This window comes from Nipponia nippon, unplaced genomic scaffold (genome assembly GCF_047370975.1).
Source record: "Nipponia nippon isolate SJK-2023a ecotype South Korea unplaced genomic scaffold, ASM4737097v1 scaffold_6, whole genome shotgun sequence".
Taxonomy (NCBI): Eukaryota; Metazoa; Chordata; class Aves; order Pelecaniformes; family Threskiornithidae; genus Nipponia; species Nipponia nippon.
The window spans coordinates 83,152,825-83,172,365 of record NW_028262380.1 but is presented as its reverse complement, the minus strand read 5'-3'; the positions used below and the strand labels follow the sequence as shown (position 1 = coordinate 83,172,365).

The 19,541-nt window shown below is 45.5% G+C and overlaps 1 protein-coding gene across 2 annotated transcripts in view; it reads right to left on the bottom strand.

The window, feature by feature from the left end:
• Positions 1 to 581: 581 nt before the first annotated feature.
• Positions 582 to 19,541, bottom strand: part of G3BP2 (G3BP stress granule assembly factor 2) — a 31,230-nt gene continuing 12,270 nt past the window's right edge. The window contains exons 3-12 of one of the 2 annotated variants that reach the window (XM_087736694.1): positions 17,387 to 17,468; positions 16,192 to 16,365; positions 15,216 to 15,306; positions 14,150 to 14,252; positions 12,458 to 12,638; positions 11,376 to 11,474; positions 6,796 to 6,898; positions 4,615 to 4,743; positions 4,307 to 4,425; positions 582 to 3,541 (exon numbers count right to left, since the gene is read on the bottom strand). In XM_087736694.1, coding sequence (XP_087592820.1) covers positions 3,269 to 3,541; positions 4,307 to 4,425; positions 4,615 to 4,743; positions 6,796 to 6,898; positions 11,376 to 11,474; positions 12,458 to 12,638; positions 14,150 to 14,252; positions 15,216 to 15,306; positions 16,192 to 16,365; positions 17,387 to 17,468 — 1,354 coding nt within the window. In that variant the 3' untranslated portion in view covers positions 582 to 3,268. The remainder of the gene's footprint in view (positions 3,542 to 4,306; positions 4,426 to 4,614; positions 4,744 to 6,795; positions 6,899 to 11,375; positions 11,475 to 12,457; positions 12,639 to 14,149; positions 14,253 to 15,215; positions 15,307 to 16,191; positions 16,366 to 17,386; positions 17,469 to 19,541) is intronic. The other variant, XM_087736696.1, reaches the window with a different exon arrangement.

The window sequence follows — 19,541 nt, the reverse complement described above, 5'->3', positions numbered from 1 at the left end:
AGAGTAAGCGACACCGAAGTTGAGAGCAAGCAACGCGATTTGTTTTTTGAAGACAACGCAGCTCACGCTCCTCCCAGCGCCGTCACAGCGCCCGTTCAGGCCGGATCCCTGATGCTGGAGGCCGCAGCCCCCGCAGCCCGGCGGGGCGCGGAGGAATCCCACCCGGGCCACGTCCGAGAGGAGCTCGCGTCCTCCCTGGAGCACGCGCACCCCGAGGTGAGAGGAGCCGCGAAATCCAGGGGGCCGACCCGCAGCGAGGGCAGCGCCTTGCCGGCCACCGGTGGTATGAACGAACCACGGCCGATTCCCTCGCCTTTCAGCTCGGGAGCCCTGGCGACCGAAGCGTCTTCTTGAGCCAGCGTCCCGGGAAAGGAGTTTACGCAGCCACGGCAAGCCAGCGCGCATCGACTCTACCCAAGTCAAACGCTCCGACCGCGGTACGCGACACCGCGCTGCTACGGCTTCCCGCCGCCACCTGACAACCAGCAAAAATGTTCTTTAAAAAGCATTTTCTGTATAGCAAGGGATGAGAGAGTGCTCTACAGCGACCTGCGTTCAAGAGAATTAGGGACATGGATAAATGCTGCAGACATCAGTAGTTTATTGGTATGTTTAGTCAAAACACATTCAGAATGGAAACTTAAAAGTAAAAATACTTTCCACCTGCAACAATTAAACTAGAATCTACTAGCATATAATGCTTGACACGTTACAGCAATAAAGATGGTAATCCACTGTCTCGTATACCTACTAAAGCCAAGATGGTCAGCCAAGTTTGTTGAAATAGAACCGTAATGACAAAATACTCCCACCATCCACAAATCAGCGCCTACAGTCACGGTCGGTGAATCCCTTCCTTTGCCCTACGCGGGACGTTAACTGTCCAGAGGGTCGAGAACACCTAAGAGTCCACAGTACAGCAGGTGAGCTACCACCATGTAAACTTCTCGGGATGACGGTCCAACGGTCGTTCGTGCCACTTAAACAAGCAGCAAGCCAGAAAGCAGAATGGCTCAGTAGCTCTGTTTAACACTCCGTGTTTGGTTGTTGAGATTATTCCCAGTGCCATCGGCCACACCACCGAATTAGGTGGCAGCGAAACACCACACCACTACAAAAGGGGGGGGGTACGTGGGAAAAGGCTACACCAAACACGCTGGTGGCAAACTGCTAACCGATGCCAGCAACTTGTCCCAGGGCTTCACACCCACGTAGTGGTTTTCTGTGGCGAGCAGTTCAAGTACTACAGATTGCCAGGTAACAGCTGAAAATGCGAGGCCTTCAACGAAAAACTGAAATATGAAAACGGAAACTGGAAGAAATGTGCCCCGGAAAAAAAAAGTGTATGAAAATAGTGCAAGACTTACCATCGAACAGAGAAGACCTCGAGCCTGGGAGGACACAGACCGATGCCGCTTCGCTTTGCCTAACGCATCAGAAAAATATGTGCAAAATCTTCTGACTTACTCAAAACCAGCACACGACTGCGTAATCCACAGACAGACTGCTAGGGTGCCCTATCTGCTTTTGCTTGATATCGCCATCGTTTTATTGGAGGTCTTCCACGCTTAGAGCAGCTTGAAGCGGCCACGCTTTCGCACAGACGCACACACACGCACCCCCCCCCGACTCCTGACGCCTCGGAGGCGGGCGCTGGCCGCACGCCCCGGCATCGAGCCGCACGGTACGGTCTGCTGCAGCCGCGGTTTACGGGAACGCGCTCCAGAACGTCATCCAGAAAGAGACCCCTCCACCGGGAAAACCCACCGGTCAGACCGAAGAAGAGGACGTCTCCTTTCTGTCCTTCAGTCCGGAGCCACGTAAGCGTCAACTTCAGCTGAGAGTTATGTGCAAAATGAGTAAGAGTTTTTTAAAAAGCGCAACTGGAAAATGCAAATACTTAACGAGCTGCTGTTTTGTTCTCTGAAAATTGCAGTATCCTCGTTCGGTAAGCTCGCCCTCGCAAAGGATGCTCACTTCTACCGATTATGAGCTGGCCAAAAGCGTTCCCCGTTCTTGACTGACTTCCGAAATTCACGCCCGAGAGAGATTTCAACTCCGTTTTCTCTAACTTGGACATCGATTAAAGAGAAGAGACAACCTGGAGACTACTCGGATGCCTGCTTCCTCCCTTCCCCCCCTCTGCAAACCAACAGGCGAACTTGATAATTCAAGAGCAAGGTGGATGATAATTTTAGCAACGTTTACTGATTGAAAGATACTGCAATTTTTTTTAATACAATTTTTCAATGATTTCCTTTAAATGCTTTGCAGCCGATTGGCTTTGCAGCACAGTAATTCATACACGATACTGTACAAAATCACCAGCGAGACTGGAATGATGTATTCATAGAAGGCACCATCATGCTTATTACATTACCAGAGAACTCAAATACAGTCAAGACAAATTCCACTGTACAATGCTTATCGAAGGGGAAAGGGGAAGGAGGAGTGTGTTGAGCAGCCATCCCTGTACTGAAGAGGGGCAGATAGAAAAATCTGACGTGAGCTATCAAACTTGTCGCGTACTCAGGGCTACGACTTTGAAACTCTGGGTTCTGTTTACTTTACAGCTAAATGGATTCCTTCTGGAATAACCTCGCAGTCTTATTAAGGGTTGTGTGTGTACATATGTTGGTCACAGCAAGCAGATCAGATGCCCGCATCGTTTCACAAGCTATTCTGTCTGAGTAAGAGGATGAAGGTTTTTTTTTTCCCTCCGATGCCTCCTGCAGATGTCAATATAAATGAGTTCAGAGTACCCATTAGTGCATTTTGATGAGCGCGTAAACACGAGTTTGTTTGGAGCCGAGTGTTCTAAGAAGGAAAAAAAAAAAAAGGCAAGCTTCTCCAATTGCACAAATTGCACTATTTGTGTTTTCAACAGTAATAGGCAGAAACAGTAACACGTACACAAAATGTGCAGCAGAGGGTTTTTGACTGCAAGGACCTGAATTCTATTGGGCATGTCCTTTAGTTCACTTGTGTTGCAGATAGTTAACCGGTCTTTTTTTTCTTTTTTTTTTTTTTTTTTTTTTTCAGTCCTCAATTCTCCAAGTCTACATTTATAAATTAACAGTGTGACTCCTGTTGTGAAACTGGGGAAAGAACGTCCACCTCAATTTAAACTGGAAACCAAAGGATGCTTTCACATCAAAGAAATGATCAGAAGGGCTGTGTCACATTCCAAAGCCAAAAAAAATTAACAAGAATGCAAACACGATGGATAATGTACCACTGCCAAGACTGTCTGCCCACAGTGGAGATTTCAGCGACGCTGTCCAGTGAAACGGCCTTCCATTTGCCCGGTTCCTCGTCCAGAGCCCAGTTTTTGTGCCAAGCCGCCTCTCGGAGGGGGTCCTCTTCCGTCACGGTCTCGCATCATGCCACTACCCACTATTCCACGGGGACCCCCAGGGCCTCTATCATTGCGACGAATATCCCTACGATCATCTCCTCCGCCTCGGGTCTCTCTTTCACGAGCGGCTCTTGTTTTTTTCTCTTCTACGTTCAAGCGCACCTCACCCCGGAACATAATAGGCTTATAGGGAAAAGCGTTCAAGGCACACGTTAGTCACCGTTTCACAAAGTCCGCTGATACAAGGCACGTGAAAACACTGCGCTCGCTGCGTGCCGCAGCCTACCTTCAACCGCACGCCAAAGACAAAAATGAACTGTTAACGGTTCCCTGCAGCGCACGGCCTTAGCCCTAGAGGTCTGCGGTAAATGGAACAGCATTTTTAAATTCATTTGGCATGCAAGGAATTAAAATGTCTTTCTCAACTAAAAGCAGGGCTGTCTTTAGCCTCTTTGCTGCTGGCTTTAGCCTTTTCACTTCAGGGCTAAAGTTCCTGAAGAATTGCTCTACCACGTATCGCTCCCACATACTAGGAACGAAAACTGCTGCTTTCTACCCTTAAATTCCTCCGGTCGCACCCGCAAATAACCTTGCCCGTTTTCCTCAGCCCCAGAACTCAGAGATCCGTGCGATGCCCTTCGAAAGGTTACATACTCGACTTTCAGCTTAAAAGGATCTCAAAGTAAGCACTGAGCTCCACGTGGTGTCTACGTACAGAGGTAAAAAACCTGCATCTGGTATGACGCGGTTTGAGGAACGCTGGCACAGCTTTGGTAAGCTACAGAACGCTCCTGGCAGAACGAGCGTGCCAAAACCATGTCTTTCTTGCAGCTGTTGTTTATGAACGAATGCTACAAACAACAGCAACGCGAAGTGGGATGGCCCACACCGCTTGGGGTTTAAGGCACTCAGTCCACCCTCTGAAGGCTACTCGATGCCAATACTTACTTTTGCAACCAAAATTCGCTGGACCGGCTCAGAATCGTCAAATACCACGAAACCAAAATTAGGCAGTTTTCCTCCCACTCCTTTAGTATTTATGCGAAGTTCTACCACGTTTCCAAAGCCTGGGAAAACACAAGGGAAAAGCCACATTATCAACAATCACAGTGCCGGCTCTACCACCCCTCCGCTTGTTGCAGACACCACCTCTAGCGTCACATCACGTAAAAGTTCCCCTGCGTTGTCCCAAGTGGACATTACTGACTTTTCAACAGTTTTTCTTCTTAGTCTCCGCGGCTGAAATTGCTACTTACTCATGAAGAACTCTTTCAGTTCGCTCTCATCGATATCATGCGGCAAGTTCCCAACAAAGAGCTGGTGGCTGTCCGGATAGCGAATTATTCGACGGTTATCCGACTCGTTCTGTTCCATGTCTCCTCTCCCTGTCATCAACAGAAAGAAGAAGGTAGAGCCACTGAGGTTAGAAGGTGTGTGCGGATTCGGATAAACACGTCTACGAACAGCACCAAGCGCGTTCACTCAAACAATTCTGTACCTTCAGCTCGAGCGGGTGACCCAGCGGGGCGGATACTATCTTCCTCTTTACATAGTCCTGACCATTTTGTGATAATACCCCAAAGTATTTTTTTTTCTTTTTGTCCGGTTTCCCTGGTTAGGTTAAATAAATCCATGCTAACTAAAACATCTGACATACCGGGCAAGTTTGTTTAAGAGGTTCTTCTTGTATCTTAAGTCATTATACGGAGGAGGAGCTCACTACCTATTAAAATGGGGCTTTTTAAAAGATTTGGATTTAAGTCACCTCTTCATCAATTCCTTAACACAACAACCGTATACTTACTTTGGCACTCATATTAAAAACAATGTTTGCCAGTCACCTCTTCTGGCTTTCATCTTCCACCATTTTGTCCCAAAACCAAGCGAGAGTTCCTCATGTTCTCTCCAGCTCAACCCAAGTATGAGTGTGCTCAGCAGCATGCACGAGAAAATCTTAGCCGGCATCCCCCCCCTAAACCACGACCTGCCTGGCAGTGTGACAGCAGCACACTCTTAGCCCTTTGCACCCCAAGTATTACAGCGTAGGTGTACGTACCCCTTTCTCCCCTACAAGCCCCTTTACAGCAAGCTTGCTGACTCGCTTGAAAGCTTTCCTTAAGCAGATAAAACGGCTCGCTGACTTCCTTTGAAAATAAGACCGTCGGGCTGAAGCTCTACCGTTTGGTCAACTGAGATTTCAGTTTTTTCTCCCCTGCCTCTGCTACCCCCCAGCGTAAGATCAGAATTAAGAGACTCGGCTCTGTTACACGTTTTCTGCGTGACTTGTATTACATCCAAGAGTAGAAGAAACGCAGATTTGCAACTTGATTTAGCCCCAAGTTGCAGCTTTTGCTCCCTGCTGCAGATGACATGTTAAAAACCCAAGAAATGTTAACCTATAACAGATGTCACGGTTCTTTCTCGGCGCTTTAAATCCTTTCGGTTTCAGTGTTGTCCCCGAGCGAAGATAAACCGGCCTTGATCAAACCCAAAAGCGCTTCTAAGCCCAATCCGTACCCCAGTTTGGTACGCACTTACGGAAAACCTTCACTAGAACCAATTTCAGCTAGCGTCGGAGGAGACGCTTACGGTCGCTGAGACTTAACCGCGTCGGCAGGCAGCGCTCTGCCAGCTCTACGCTACCACTTCAGAATCACGGCGAACACCCCCCCCCCTTAGACCTCCTGACTTTGGGAAGAGGAGGAACCGATCCACGTCCTGTAACTCCGGGCCTGTGACTCGGTAGCGTTTGCTCAGCGCCGCGCAGAGGTCTGCCAAGCAGCCAGGCTGGACTGACGAAGGCAACTCAGGCGGCTTTCGCCTCTCAACACCGTTTCGGATGACTGTCACGTAACGTGCTTGTTTTCCAGCCAGACCATCCTACAGATTTGGATACTCTGGAGGAGTAAGAAAACGCAGAGAGCTGGCTGCTCATAAACTAAGACAAACGTGAGGCAGCCAAACTGAGAACGGTATTTTAGACAATTACACAAGATGGAAAAATAGGCATAAAATTATGAACCGACCGAGGCTGACATGGGGGGAAGGTTTTCCTCCAAAACAAAGAGCAACAACAGGTATTTAAGAGCTCTCGCTTCCAAGGTTCAGCAAAATTAGAGGACGTGGAAAAAACCATCAGATTTCCATACCAGCTTTTTTGCATCAAGCCACCTAAAAAGTATTCGAGCATAGAAGCGAGTGGCCTGACTATTAAAAAACATTTCAACAAAACAGAAGCTTGGAAATAAGGCCCGATCTTTGCAACAGCTCATCACACCAGCTTGGACTCCACATCATATTCCCCCATTTCTACTCGAAGGCAGTAGGAACGGAGAGTTCCTTCTCAGGCAAACACAATACAGGTACAGAGAAGGCCCGTCAAGGAGACGCCTCTCGTTAACTAGGCCAAAGCAGACACACAAGCTGATCCACGTTACCTGGTCGAGGTCCTCGGGGTGGGAAACCCGGTCTTTCCCTGGGACGCTGTTCACGTACACGAGGAGGCTGAGACTGAGCTTCGGGTTTAGTTTCAACTCTCGGCTAAAACAGGAGGAGAACATGCGCTATTAAACACCGCCCCAGTAAAAAAAAAAACCCAAACCCCAAAACTCACCAAAACAAAAAAAACCCACAACACAAGACGTAGATAAGTGGCATGCACAAAACGAACTCCAGAAGATATACGTCCATGTCAATGTGTTTGGGAATACGTTTTTTCACCTCTATAAATTCCTCTGTACCAATCCAGGACTGCAGTGTTCAGTTATCTCTGCTAAAAGGTGCAAAGCAAGCATCTCTCAATCAGAGCGTCTCCCCAAAACACGGCTAAGGTGAATTTTCATGTCTGACCAGGCATCGAGACCCCAACGCTCCGTTACTCAACAATCCCTCAACCTGACTAAAAACCCCGCGTAGATCAAATAAAGCTTCCTCATGCCAAGCTCAGACTTTGCGGATTGGGAGGGAGTCCGAGATGAACACGAAGAGATGGGCAAATCACGTTTTCTGTCTGAGTCCCTGCGGGATTCTTTTCCTCGAGTGCTGAACAACTGTAAGGAAACTACCAAAAAGAAAGAGGAGAACAAAACAAAAGCCCTCAGAAGCGTTATAAGTATTTCTGATACAACAAAGCTAGCTGAAATGACAATTTCTACAGACTACCTGCTGAAGATATTCTTCAACTTCCCTGATGTCAAAACCAGGATGCTCAAAGTAAACCCTTCATGTTCTCGGGAACTAGAACACCTATTCCACTTTTTGCAAGCAAAAAATGCTTTTAAAGATAATTTGAGAAGAAGAGACAGAAAAATAAAGAATATTTCTATGCAGCCCGCTGGCTACTGAAGCAATTTCCAACATTTTTTAAATTCCATTTTCGGTACAACAGTCCAGCAGCTGCTGCTGTGCTGGGTTCTTATCTTGGAAAAACAAAATTATCCTTAGGAGCCTAAAGAAGAACGCTAGCTTCCGAGGAAGACTAAACACAAGGACAATGGCTATAGGCCCAGACTGCTGCGGAGAAGTCATTTATGTTAAACACCTCCCTTATTTTCCTTTGAGGACTCAAGACAACCGATGGTTCCACCCAGAGCATAGCCCACAGGGGTAAAAAGACCGTATTTTACACGAAGCACGCAGGTATTACGCACCCAATAAACGTTTCAGCCCTCCTATCACTCGCGCTCTACCTAGCTAGGCATTCGCTTCTCCTTCCGACGTTCCTAGGATCATTTTTTTCAATTCCAATAATAAGCTAGAAAAATCAGCCTTCCTGTTAAACCTCTTTTCATTATACCTCCTCATGGGTCACCGGAGCTCCCCTGCCATCTTCTACTCCCACATCTTTACTGCAATATAAATTATACCTCAAAAGCAAAAAATACATTCAGACTCCCCATTTTTTCGATACTTGCGGCTATCAGGCTTAAACACTCAGTCCTTCCATCAGCCATAGCAAAGACTTGCTCGGTCACCGATGTCTTCCTATTAAATCCCGAGTAAGAGTTAACTTTCACCCCTGTGCATTGCATTTCACTGAGCGTCTCCGCTATCACACAAATACTCTCTGTCTACCCAAACAACAAACAGCTAATCTCATTAGTTGCTTTTTAATCGGTACCATCCCTTTTTACAGAGGAAGACCGCCTCAGTGCTCTCTGGCGCTGCCTGAAGAGGAAAGCACTTGCACAAAACTCTGCTCCCCCAAAACACCGCCGTCATTAGCAGCATCACAAGATGCCTATTAAGGGCTGCCATTTGCAGCCCAAGCAGCAGCTAATTGCAGCTCTCATTTCACAGAGAGCACACACAAAGTGGACTGAAAGGCACAGAATAAGGATTTTGACAGACAACGACTAAAGGAGCGCTCAGCCCCGGAGCCAAATATGCCACAAACCTCAGCCTAAGGGAGCTTTGAGAACAATTCAGGAAAAGGTGCCATTGTCTCTTCTCTTCGGGAGCTCACGTAGGGAGGGAAAGGGACCTCTTTCTGCTGCGGCAATGCTGCTGGCAATGACAGCAAAACCAGCCGCGGGTCAGCCTTTGCTCGCCAACTTTGGAACTGAATATCCCCCCGAGACAGAGGAGGATGGGGCAGAAGGAGCACGGGAAGAGGTGGCTCCAAAGGCTGGTACGATTCTCTTTTCGAAGTCTTACAAAGCTTAAAAGTTCCTCTGGAGCGAGATGCCTGCCTCAATCAAAATGCACGCACGCAAAGAACCAACTAGCCAAGCAAACAAACAAGAAACACCACACTTCACCCGAAACGAAAGAAAAAACCCCACATCATCTCACCTGAATTCCAGTAGCTAGGTTAGACGCACACCTCAGATAGCCACCGCACTGCCTCTGAGGTAAAGGTGGACCACACAACTTACTAAGGGCACGCATCAATCACCTCCGGAAAGGCGCTATAGATTATGGAAGAGTCTGTCTAGAGTCCGAGCAGATTCAAGGCGCTGAGAGAATGCAGCGTCTATAAACAGATCTTTCCCTGAACCCACCGCTTCCGAGCCAGAAGACAAGAGTCAGGGAGCACCCTGCCTGCCTCCGCCCCTCCAGCACCCCTCCGACAGCTGGTGCGTTAATGCAAACGGGAGGCCAGAATATCAGAAAACGCGATAAAGAGAAGGCCTGATTTATCGGTGTAGGCAGGTTGATTTCTAATCGCCCACAAGAAGAAAAAGAGCAAGAAATGCTGACCTGCTTAACTCCACAGCTGTAAATAAAGAGGAACTGAACTGGTTTATATCCAAAAAAGTACATGTGCAGTCCTTCGAGGGGTCCTGAGTAAATACTACAGAGGCTCTATTTTTAGGTTGATAAAAGATGGGGGAAAAAACTGGAGCGATGCAGAGGAAGGAATGAGAAGGACAGGTAACAGCTGCTTTGTAACATCACGGATGCTGGCTAGAACAGCACCCCAAAGGAGCCACCCACCCACGAGTGCGCTCTACTGTCCTCATTTACACGGGCGGTATCCGGCATTAATGGATCCAAGAGAACAGGAAAACGCTGCTGCTGATCTGTAACCCCTCGTAGAAATCGTTCAGGTGCCTCTTCTACCAGCTTTCTGTATACCAAGTCTGAAAAGCGTGCAAGAAAAGGAGCTAAGAACTGACTAATTCTGTCTCCAGAAGAGCTAAGAGTTGAAATTCTTCCCACTTCAGTATCGTTCAGAAACTTCCACTCAGAATTACTTAACCGTCAAGTCACAGCAAAAGTAATCTAAAAGGCAGAAAGGATGACAAGCTGCAGAGGCAACACAAGGGAGTTGAAGGGGACATCTATAAGCTATATTCTGCTCTCTTGTGCAGATAATTTCAAATTATTTTTGCAGTCATATTACAAAAATCCACCCGCTCTACTGCAAATAAATCAAAACCAATTTTGCTTTTGCATAAGGAAAATCTATTCTGCACTAAAAAACCCACAGTTTTTACGGCTCAAATACCAGCTAAACGCTTAAAGCCCCGTTGAAGCTGATAAAGACAGACAGGCTTCCCGACTCATTACATAGCCCCTCTCTGATTTCCACGACAGCCCTGTCAGACCAGAAGCCACACCATACAAGGTGGTGGGCTTTTGTTGGTTTTTTTTCCTGTTTTCTTTTTTAACATGCATTTGGCTGAAGGGCAATCCTAGAGAGGTTCCTCTCCGTCACTAAAAAACGGAGAAGAAACCGGTGCAAAAACAATAGCTGCAATAACCCAGCTGCTCTCCTGAAAATCGCAGACTTTTGAAAAGGTTGGACGTGAGCTACCACGACCTACGGTGCTTTGGTACGCAGCATCAGTAGAAGAGGTTAAAGCACGCCTTTTCTATTTTGAGGATTTTTATAGACATGGAGGCAGCCGGACTGAGTCTCGGACCGTCTCACACCCGCTTGCCACGTGCAGGACACGAGCTATCACCCGGTCAAACTTTCTTTCCTCTTTCCCCTCCTCACCCGGTCAGCCTAGGAATGGGAAGACAGCATTGTCCTGGCAAGGAAATGTGAATCCTTCCATTCCTCACACAGTCATAAGTTGGTACAGGGTTCTGCGACAAGTTAATTATAAACGGATAATGAAATCCAGCGTACTTCTGTAGACGTTAGCCTTACAAGGCAATCTTGCACCTTCTCAGAAACGGTGCTATCCCTTTCTACCGCTGGGGCACTTCTGCCAATGAAATACCCCTTTCAAACACGCTTTAGAACACCACCGTTTTGTGGGGAGTTGTTTTTTTGTTTTGTTTTTTTCCCTTGTAAACCAAACCATATCCCATTAAGACAGGTCAAAAAAATTTCAGTAGTGATTTCCTGTTTCCACACGAACAGATTTTAACATCACCGTCACCCAAAGTTACACCTGTTACGCGTACGTGCCTTTGCTTGCGACAAGAACGTGAGCGCATTAACATTTAAGACACAATTAATTTGTGCAATTTAAGTCAAACAAATCGATCTGTTAATTTAAAAAACTGAAGCAGTTTGCAGAAGTAATGAGACAATCCAAGGTGTTCACAGATGGGTTACCTGTGAGACTGGTGCTTTAACATGGGGTGGAATTCCAGAGGAAGAAACAGTACCACTAGGAGGCAGGTTTTTACTGGTCACTGAAGCCCAAGAGAAAGCCTGCAGGAAATGCAACAAACCTAGGCTACTAATCATGGCAAACCACTGACATTCCTACAGGGAAACTCGTCTGCTGAAAATACACTTTCGGTTCATAGCTGGCTATTAAATAATTGTTGTGCAAGCATTACAACGAAGATGCAGAAGGATTTGCAGTTCTAGCTGCCCGTGGACTCCCACGGTGTGGAGCAAGGCTGTACCGTGCCCACTGTCTCCACTTGAGTGAGCCCGGTTCCCTCAGCATCCCCAGATCACTGCTTTCCGTGATGTAACCAAACCTAGGACTCAAAACCCTGTAGTGTTAAGTGTCTTCTGCACAAAGAAAGAAAGCGGATGCCAGAAGTCAGAAGTAAAAATGGAAAAGAAAAAAGGGATTGGAAAAAAAAAATATACGGGAGACAGGCTGGAGCTAGAAAATGACCTCTCTCCAGCTTTCACCAGGTCCTCCCATCTTTTTCAAACTACCTGAGTGTAACCATACCGGATGACGCACGGCGTGCACGGTGGTTTTTAAGATCAGGCATCCTGCCTCTAAGGGAGACAGTCAATGCCCCCATGTTGATTTTGAACCTATACTGCCAGCCATGTTGCAAGTGTTAATGCGTTACGGTTTTTTTTTTTCAAGGAAGAGCAGTGGTTCCCACTGTATGAGATATTTGTTGGTGGTGGCTTGAGGCGTTTTCTTAACATTATCTTAACTCCACATTTAAAAAGGTCTACACATGCATGAAACCGCACGCACGCACTTTACAAGCAGAGTGTTAAATTTACGATAGGTGACTTGAGCAGCGCTTTAAAATAACATTCTTTCCTTTTTTAGTGAAACTTTGCACGTTTACAAGTTCAAGGTTCAAGTCTAGCTGTTCATACAGCATGACACTGAAAAGAGGTACCAGTTCGGCCACTCAAAAAGGCTAAGTCCGAAACCAAATCTTCTGCTTTACCATGTGCACCTAGAAGCACAGATATGACTTTTAACTAACCTTTGGTGGTTCTTGTGGTAGTGAGACAGGTTCTACAGGAGGCGGAGATGGAGACTTCTCTTCTAGCTCCTCAAGAGTCTTTTCTTCTACTTCAGCTTTCAGCTCCTCGGCTTTCGTTTCAGATTCCAGTTCCGGCTCAGGTTCATGAGACGATTCTTCTAGCGCCTCCTCTATCCCATTGCTACAACAACCAAATGCATTTTATGCAGCTTATCGATTGCTTTGTATTTTATGACTGTTTATAAGCTACGCTACGGTAACGGCGGGTATTAAAAGGATCATTGCGTTCCCAGTTGCTACCATACGGTACCTGCGTGTACAATACTGTGAGAAGTTAAGCTGTACCCCTGTAGTTGTGTACAAAGCCAGATTTCACTCCGGCCGAAGCAAAGACATGCTTTACAATTCTCTGCGGAGAATCTGAAAATCACAGACACGTAAACCCTTTAAGGAATAGGTGGTAAACTCAAGAACTGCTGCTCCTAAAAGAATAGAAGCACAGTGAGAGACCAGTGGAAGATGACGCTATACACATAAATGAAGCCAATTTTGGAATGAAACCTGCAGCTTATTTACAAAAATGCCATACAAGTTCCTTACCGAAGGAGTCCCGAGTCTTGTTTACCAAAAATCACACGCAAGTTGTTCTCTACTCTGTGTGCTCAAAATGTAAGGGATGTGAAGTTCTTCCCTTCTCTCTTCAGCCACCTCAAAAGCTTACCAAATTCCAAATACTTCTGCCTATGAAGCGACCACAGGTTTGCATACGCCTAAAGTGACTATCTGATGAATGTTGCCTTTACCGCTTCTTTCCAATTGGCACAGTAACCCAAAACCAAGACCTGACTTAACGCTTTTAGGCATCAAAAACTTCCTGCATTATCTTGAGCAAGTCAGTGCCAGAATTCCAGCAGACTCCCCTCTTCCGTGAGATTTCTCATGAAAAGCATTATGGGACCAGCACTTAGCGTTATCACTGATGCACTCAACAGCCATCATCTAGCGATGTCGTAGAAGTCTTTTTTTTACCACGGAAACCAGGAAGTCAGGTCTGGCCCCTTCAAAGGCATTCCTATGTTTCAAAAAAAGCAAGGGCTTTGGTGGTGTTTGCTTTTTTGTGTTTGTGGGGGTTCTTGATTGTTTGTTGGTTGGTTTTAATAAAACGTATTTTTCCTATAAAAACATAAATAAACTTTTTTCTTTCATCTTCTTAGGATTTTAAGACGCTCGGGACAGAGACCTATTCTTCCAATGCAGCTGTACAGCAGCTTCTCAAAAAGCTGACCTTCCTCTCGCTTTCAAGCGCTACCCAAATCCGAGGAGTAACATAGCATTAACCACCCCTTTGTCAACCCACCTGTTCACATAAATTACATGATATCAACTCACTGTTGTAAGTTTACATAACAAAGGCTCCATTAACTGTGTACATAAACACGGTTGTTACCTTTTCACCTCCCATTTGAAACCAGAAGTGAAAATAACTAACAAACCTAACAACATCCCCTACTTCCTCTCTCCATTCAAGAAGCAATGTTTCAAAATAATATTACCTTAACCTAACACAGATATGTATCAAGTTAAGTGTAGTTTCCTAAACTACCCGCTAAATCACATCCCGAATCCAAAGCCAAAGCAATTCTCTCTTTTTTATTAAAAAAGCAATTTCATATAATAAAACGGACTTCTTACGTTACAGGATGGCTTTCGTAGTAAGTACTGCTTGCGTTCTCTTGCACAGGTTCAGGTGATGGTTGTCTTTCCTCCTGCTCCTCTTCCACCTCTTCCTCAGACTCTGACACAAAAAAGAAAAACTTCCTTAAACATCTCTGCGAGCGTACCCAAGCCGCACTTAAAATAAAAGCGTATTAAACTAGCGGTAATCAAAATAAAGCTGCATCAACAAAATAAGGCAAAATTAGCTGCAAGAAAAGATAGGACACCCTTCCACTCGTTCAAGAAGCTTGGTTTCTTACTATTTTCACAAAAAGGAGAAACCAGAGACATATTGCTGCTAGGAAGCTCTGGCAGGGGGGGTCGAGGGTCTTTTAAAGCAGCAGATGCTTTTCATATGGTGGCAGTAAAAGAGGAAGGTTGCGCTATTAGCTCATAAATCTAAAACTAAGAAGATTAACCTCACATACAAGGATGATTGCCTAAGATGCTTTGTTCCACAGAACCGAGATAAAAAAATTCCAGACGTTATCCAGTGACCCCATGTACATACATTCTGGCGGTACTGTGATTTGCTTTGCCTCAGTGAACAGAGGGGGGAAAAAAACCCGGCCAGGCCAAGTTCGGCCCCTGAACAGAAATGGATTACTGAATGTGACGATGGTATGTAAGTGTACTACATGTCATATTTGAAAAGCCAATTAGATTTCTTCTTCTAATCACTTTACCTAAAAATTCACCCGATCAGAGAAATCAAGTCTACCCGATGAAACGAGTGGCAGCAAAAGGACTATTGCGCACTATTTCCATCCTCTGCCAAGCCTCACCCACCCTGAGCCAGTTCAGCCCTTCAAGGAACAAGGTGCTACTATATGACCCTCATTTTACAGAATGCTGTGGACCAGCAGAGCGTTCCAACAACATAACCTATTCTCCCCGCCTCAGCCCCCTCCCAAATCACTATGCTCCACGAGAATGCAATACGGTTTGCATCTTTCCGTCTCCTCTAGACACTTCTGAAAGCTCTGCATCCACGCTAGAGGAACCAGAACAAGACAAACTCTACATGTACAATTCTTCTCACCTTCATCGAGTTCTCCTTCTGAATCCCCAAATACTTCATCTTCATATCTGAAGATATCGTTATGGACATAGAACTTGTTTGGAACAGAACCCTGTAAAAGAGCAACACGCACTTTTTTGCATGAACAGTATATTAGCAGTCAACAGCAAGGATGGATTAGAGATATAAGCTTTGGGGCACACACCGACATTTTGGAATAGGACCGTTTCACTAACGCCACTTCCCAAGTGGTATCTCTTCTCTAAGCAAACGATTGAACGCTAACTTCCGCCCAACTGAAAAAGGAAGTTTCAAGCAGGAAAAAACCCAATTGAGCTAACTCACGACAATCACAGGTTCTAAGTAAACATAAAGTCCCTCACTTTCGTCAAGGAAGTAGAATTTTCCCTATTGCAAAAGCTTTACAATAAAAAACCAAAACAAAGTTTCACAGGGTGACCGCACGCTTATAGCATTGCGTAGGGAAACAACGAAGAAATTCAACAAGACTCTGAAACGTGGATCACCAACCACACAACACTTTGTGACGAAGAAAGAACACAAGACACCCTTCACCCCTACACAGCTCTGCTCTCGCTAAGAGCTAAACTTGAGCGGTAACTTGCGCAGCATCAACCCATACTCGTATTTGCCAGCAGACTTGAAGAAAGTAGAGAACTACGCTAGAGACTTGATCTGCAGAGCCGAAAGTTATTTTTTTTTATTTCTTTCTGCCAATGGCAGCTCCCAAACGCAAGCTCCAATTTACTTTGAATCACTGCTCCAATACTTCAAGTCCAAGGAAATAAAACCGCTCGGGACGAGTCCAGTACACTCGTTTCTCTGCACTCACATACCGTGACGCATTTAACGTCAGCCTCCGGGCCAAGCTCTAAAAGCCAGATCATATTTTTTTCCCCAATACGACAAATTGTAGCTACAGGTCAGCTTTCCATCATCCTTATTTGAGGTTAAACACAATCTTACACATACTTACTTCTGGAGCAAGCACAAAAGTCTGCATGAACTTCCTCATCGGCTGCCCGTTGTTCGACAGCTCTCCCATTACTTGCACAACCACCCCATCACTCAGAGTAGCGTGAGCATCCACGTGACGAATCTTGGTGTGGCATTCGCTGAACTGTAATGACATCACTTTCTTGTGTATCTCCTAGAAATAGAGAGTTACATTTTAGCTACACTGAGTTTTGCACAGAGCTTTACGCCTTTTAAATACCCGAGTCTGAACTAACACAAAAAAGCACCCCACCGAAGCTCAAAGGGTAAATACAGGAACCAAGAAGTGTCTTTCACTGAGAATAGTGTACCCGAGCTCATCTAACTTCTAAACTGAACTTTTCCACCAGGATTCAAGCACTACTTCTCAGAGCAGTCAAAAAGCGTACAACTTGCTATCCGATTTTTCCAGGTGTATTACAACATATGACCTATTTTAAGGCTTTCGTTTTTAAAAGGCCTGTGAGAGGGACAGGCTTTACCTTGTGTTTAAAAAAAAAACCCAAACAAAACCACCCCCCAAACAAAAAACCCCAACCCTCTACTCATCCACAAAGTACCCAAATGTCACTTTTTCGTGCTGCCTAATCAGGTTCTGCCGGTGAAAGAAGACAGCAAACCTGCCCTGGGCTAAAAGCCACAATGCTCAAAGACGTGGCTACCACCGAACAGACGCCCCTAGGTGACAGACATTATTCCGATAAAGAGCTACAACCAAAGCAAAAACTCGTATCTTCTGGACTTATTTCACTTCTTCAAAAGTTATCTTCCTCTTTTAGAAAACTCCACTCACAGAAGAATGTGCTAACATCCAGAATTCCACGTAACGTGCAAAGATCAAAGTGCCCTTCCCAAAGAACCGTTTCTAACTGAAATAAGATACATCAATAGCACAAGTCTAACAGGTCCTCTTGATCTTGTTTCCCATCCTAAATATATTTTCTGCACTCCAGATGCAAAGGTGATGAATCAAACACAGGCCACAGTAAAAGCAGCAACAGTCAAACAAAAAAACTGAAGCCAACAAATTCCTATCTGCCTCTGAACAGGAGGCGGTATCACAATACGTTATTGAGCACATAAGAAAGTCGAAGTAGTTGGTAAAGGAACAGATTGACTTATACAAGTAAGTTCTGAACGTTAATGAGGACTACCGGACTGATTTCGATACGCACAGCTTGACCGTACACTGCTTCTTGCGGTTTCCCACTGGCATCCAGTCCTCCATGGACGTAAGAAGAATTCCTGCCATAAAACCTGCAAGCGAAGAGATGTAAAGGTCACAGCAGTGAAAAAATAGAACCAACTCCAACAAGTATTTTAGCCGCAAGTTGCAGAGCTCAACGCATCGGGAATTTCACCAGAAACAGCAATTCAAGATGCATTTTCCACTTCCGAGGCTCCAAGAAAACAGGAACAAACAAACCTAATATTCAGTATTCCAGTTTGCCCAATATACGTAGCAAGCTCCTACATCAACCTCAACCTTTCACTTGCTTCCTTTAAGCAAGGTGAGCATTTTGGCTCGAAGGTTCCCCAACGTCAAAATCGTCTGCCGGTGTTAAAGCCGCGCTAGCCAGCCAAGGCATTAGCCTGGGGAGGAACAACCCGCCTGCCTCTCCTCTGAGCCCCCGTTCTCCTCAAAGCTTCGGGCAGCAGTGAGGGATTCTGCCCTGGATTCAGACCGTACAGACAACGTGGCTGACCAGCCAACCCGCCTCCCCATCTATCCTGTCTCTCTGCTATCTGTGGCTGTTACTTCACGCTTCAGCTTTCTCAGAAGCGATGGCCAAAGAGCTCATTACAAACCTCCAAAGTATTAGAAAAGACCAGACTTCTCTAGGCACCGCAGCTGAACACGAAGCCCCCAGAAGAAATGCTGTCTGAAATCAAGTGTACAAAACCAGCAAATGAAAGAAGGCCCAACGAAAGTGCATCTTACTGCTGCCACACCACGGGATGAATTCAGTACTAGACGCAGCCCAAAAGCCGTGTTCTCTCTCTGCTTCCTTACACTCAGGCAGTGAACAGTATTTCATTTGCATTAGTTGCATCATGGGGTACAATAACTGAATCACCACTTATAGCAGCCTCCACTGTATAACTTTTGACACAAAACTTACATTCCACAAGTAGCAGTTGTTGTTGTGGTCTCGTAAATAGCACAAACCTCTGGACCACTCCAAGAAAAACAAACCCAGCTTCTGGATTGGACTGCAAAAGCTCGTATTTTTTATATGTAATATACACGCACTTGCTGAAGAAAATATTTTTCTTACGTTTCAGCGATATTTGTGCACTTTCATCCGACTTCCAAATTTTGAGCCTGGAACAGTCTAAGTTTTGGACTTTTACTGCCAGCTTATAAAGCATGTGACAAATGCTAAACATTTTCTGTACATTTAAATGAACAGATCAGACAAAACCATCGTATCGCACCTTTTTTTATTTAGAAGCATGCTCTGCCTCGGGAGTGATTGCCACGAGGTCTGAATGCTAACGCTTGCTCTACTTCTACAAGATACCATTATTATCCACCCTCGTACTGTATATATGAAATAAAATTTTCATTAACTACTTCTATAATTCCATTGTCACACAGATTCGCAAGGATACGGAACACTTCTCTCTAGTGAAACAAGCCAATGCAGAGGGTCAGTGTTAAGATACAGAATTAAACACTAAAACTTCCACATTTCCCATTTCTTGGTTAATCCTACTAAACCCAGAAACTCTTTCCAGTTCTACTTTCCTGAAAACACCAACCCAAGATTTTACCTCCCGTGACTATGCCCAGAAAGAAGTCCGGGAAATATGAGATTGTTTTCTTTGGTTCCGACTGCACAATCGTGTTTCTGAGCATGGTCCAGCAGTTCCTAGCAGCGAGGAAGAAGAGAAGTTCAGCTGCAGCAGTGCGCCAGCAGAAAGGAAAGCATCTTTTCACTCTCTGAATTCCAAAGTGAGCCCTCTGACCGTCAGCGTATCTTACTAGGTGCTTTCACAGGGGGACCAAGAGTTTTACCTTGCTTTTAAGGAACTGTTCAAACTCTTTGGTAGGCAGAGAAGCTAACAAGTGGGAACCGCCGATCAGGAAAGGAGAAAATGTTATGTCCCCAGTTACATGGAACTATAGATGTTCAGCTAAGGGGCCAGTAAAGCCATATAAATTCACCCAAAGTGCAACAGGCATGCAAACTACACTGAGTAACACCCAGTTAGAGGGCAAACTGATCTCTGCTTACCCGTAACCCCTGGATAAGCTTTGGATAACGACTAGCGACAGGGTACTCGGTGCTCTTCTCAAGCCGTTAGCAGGATAAACCAGTAACT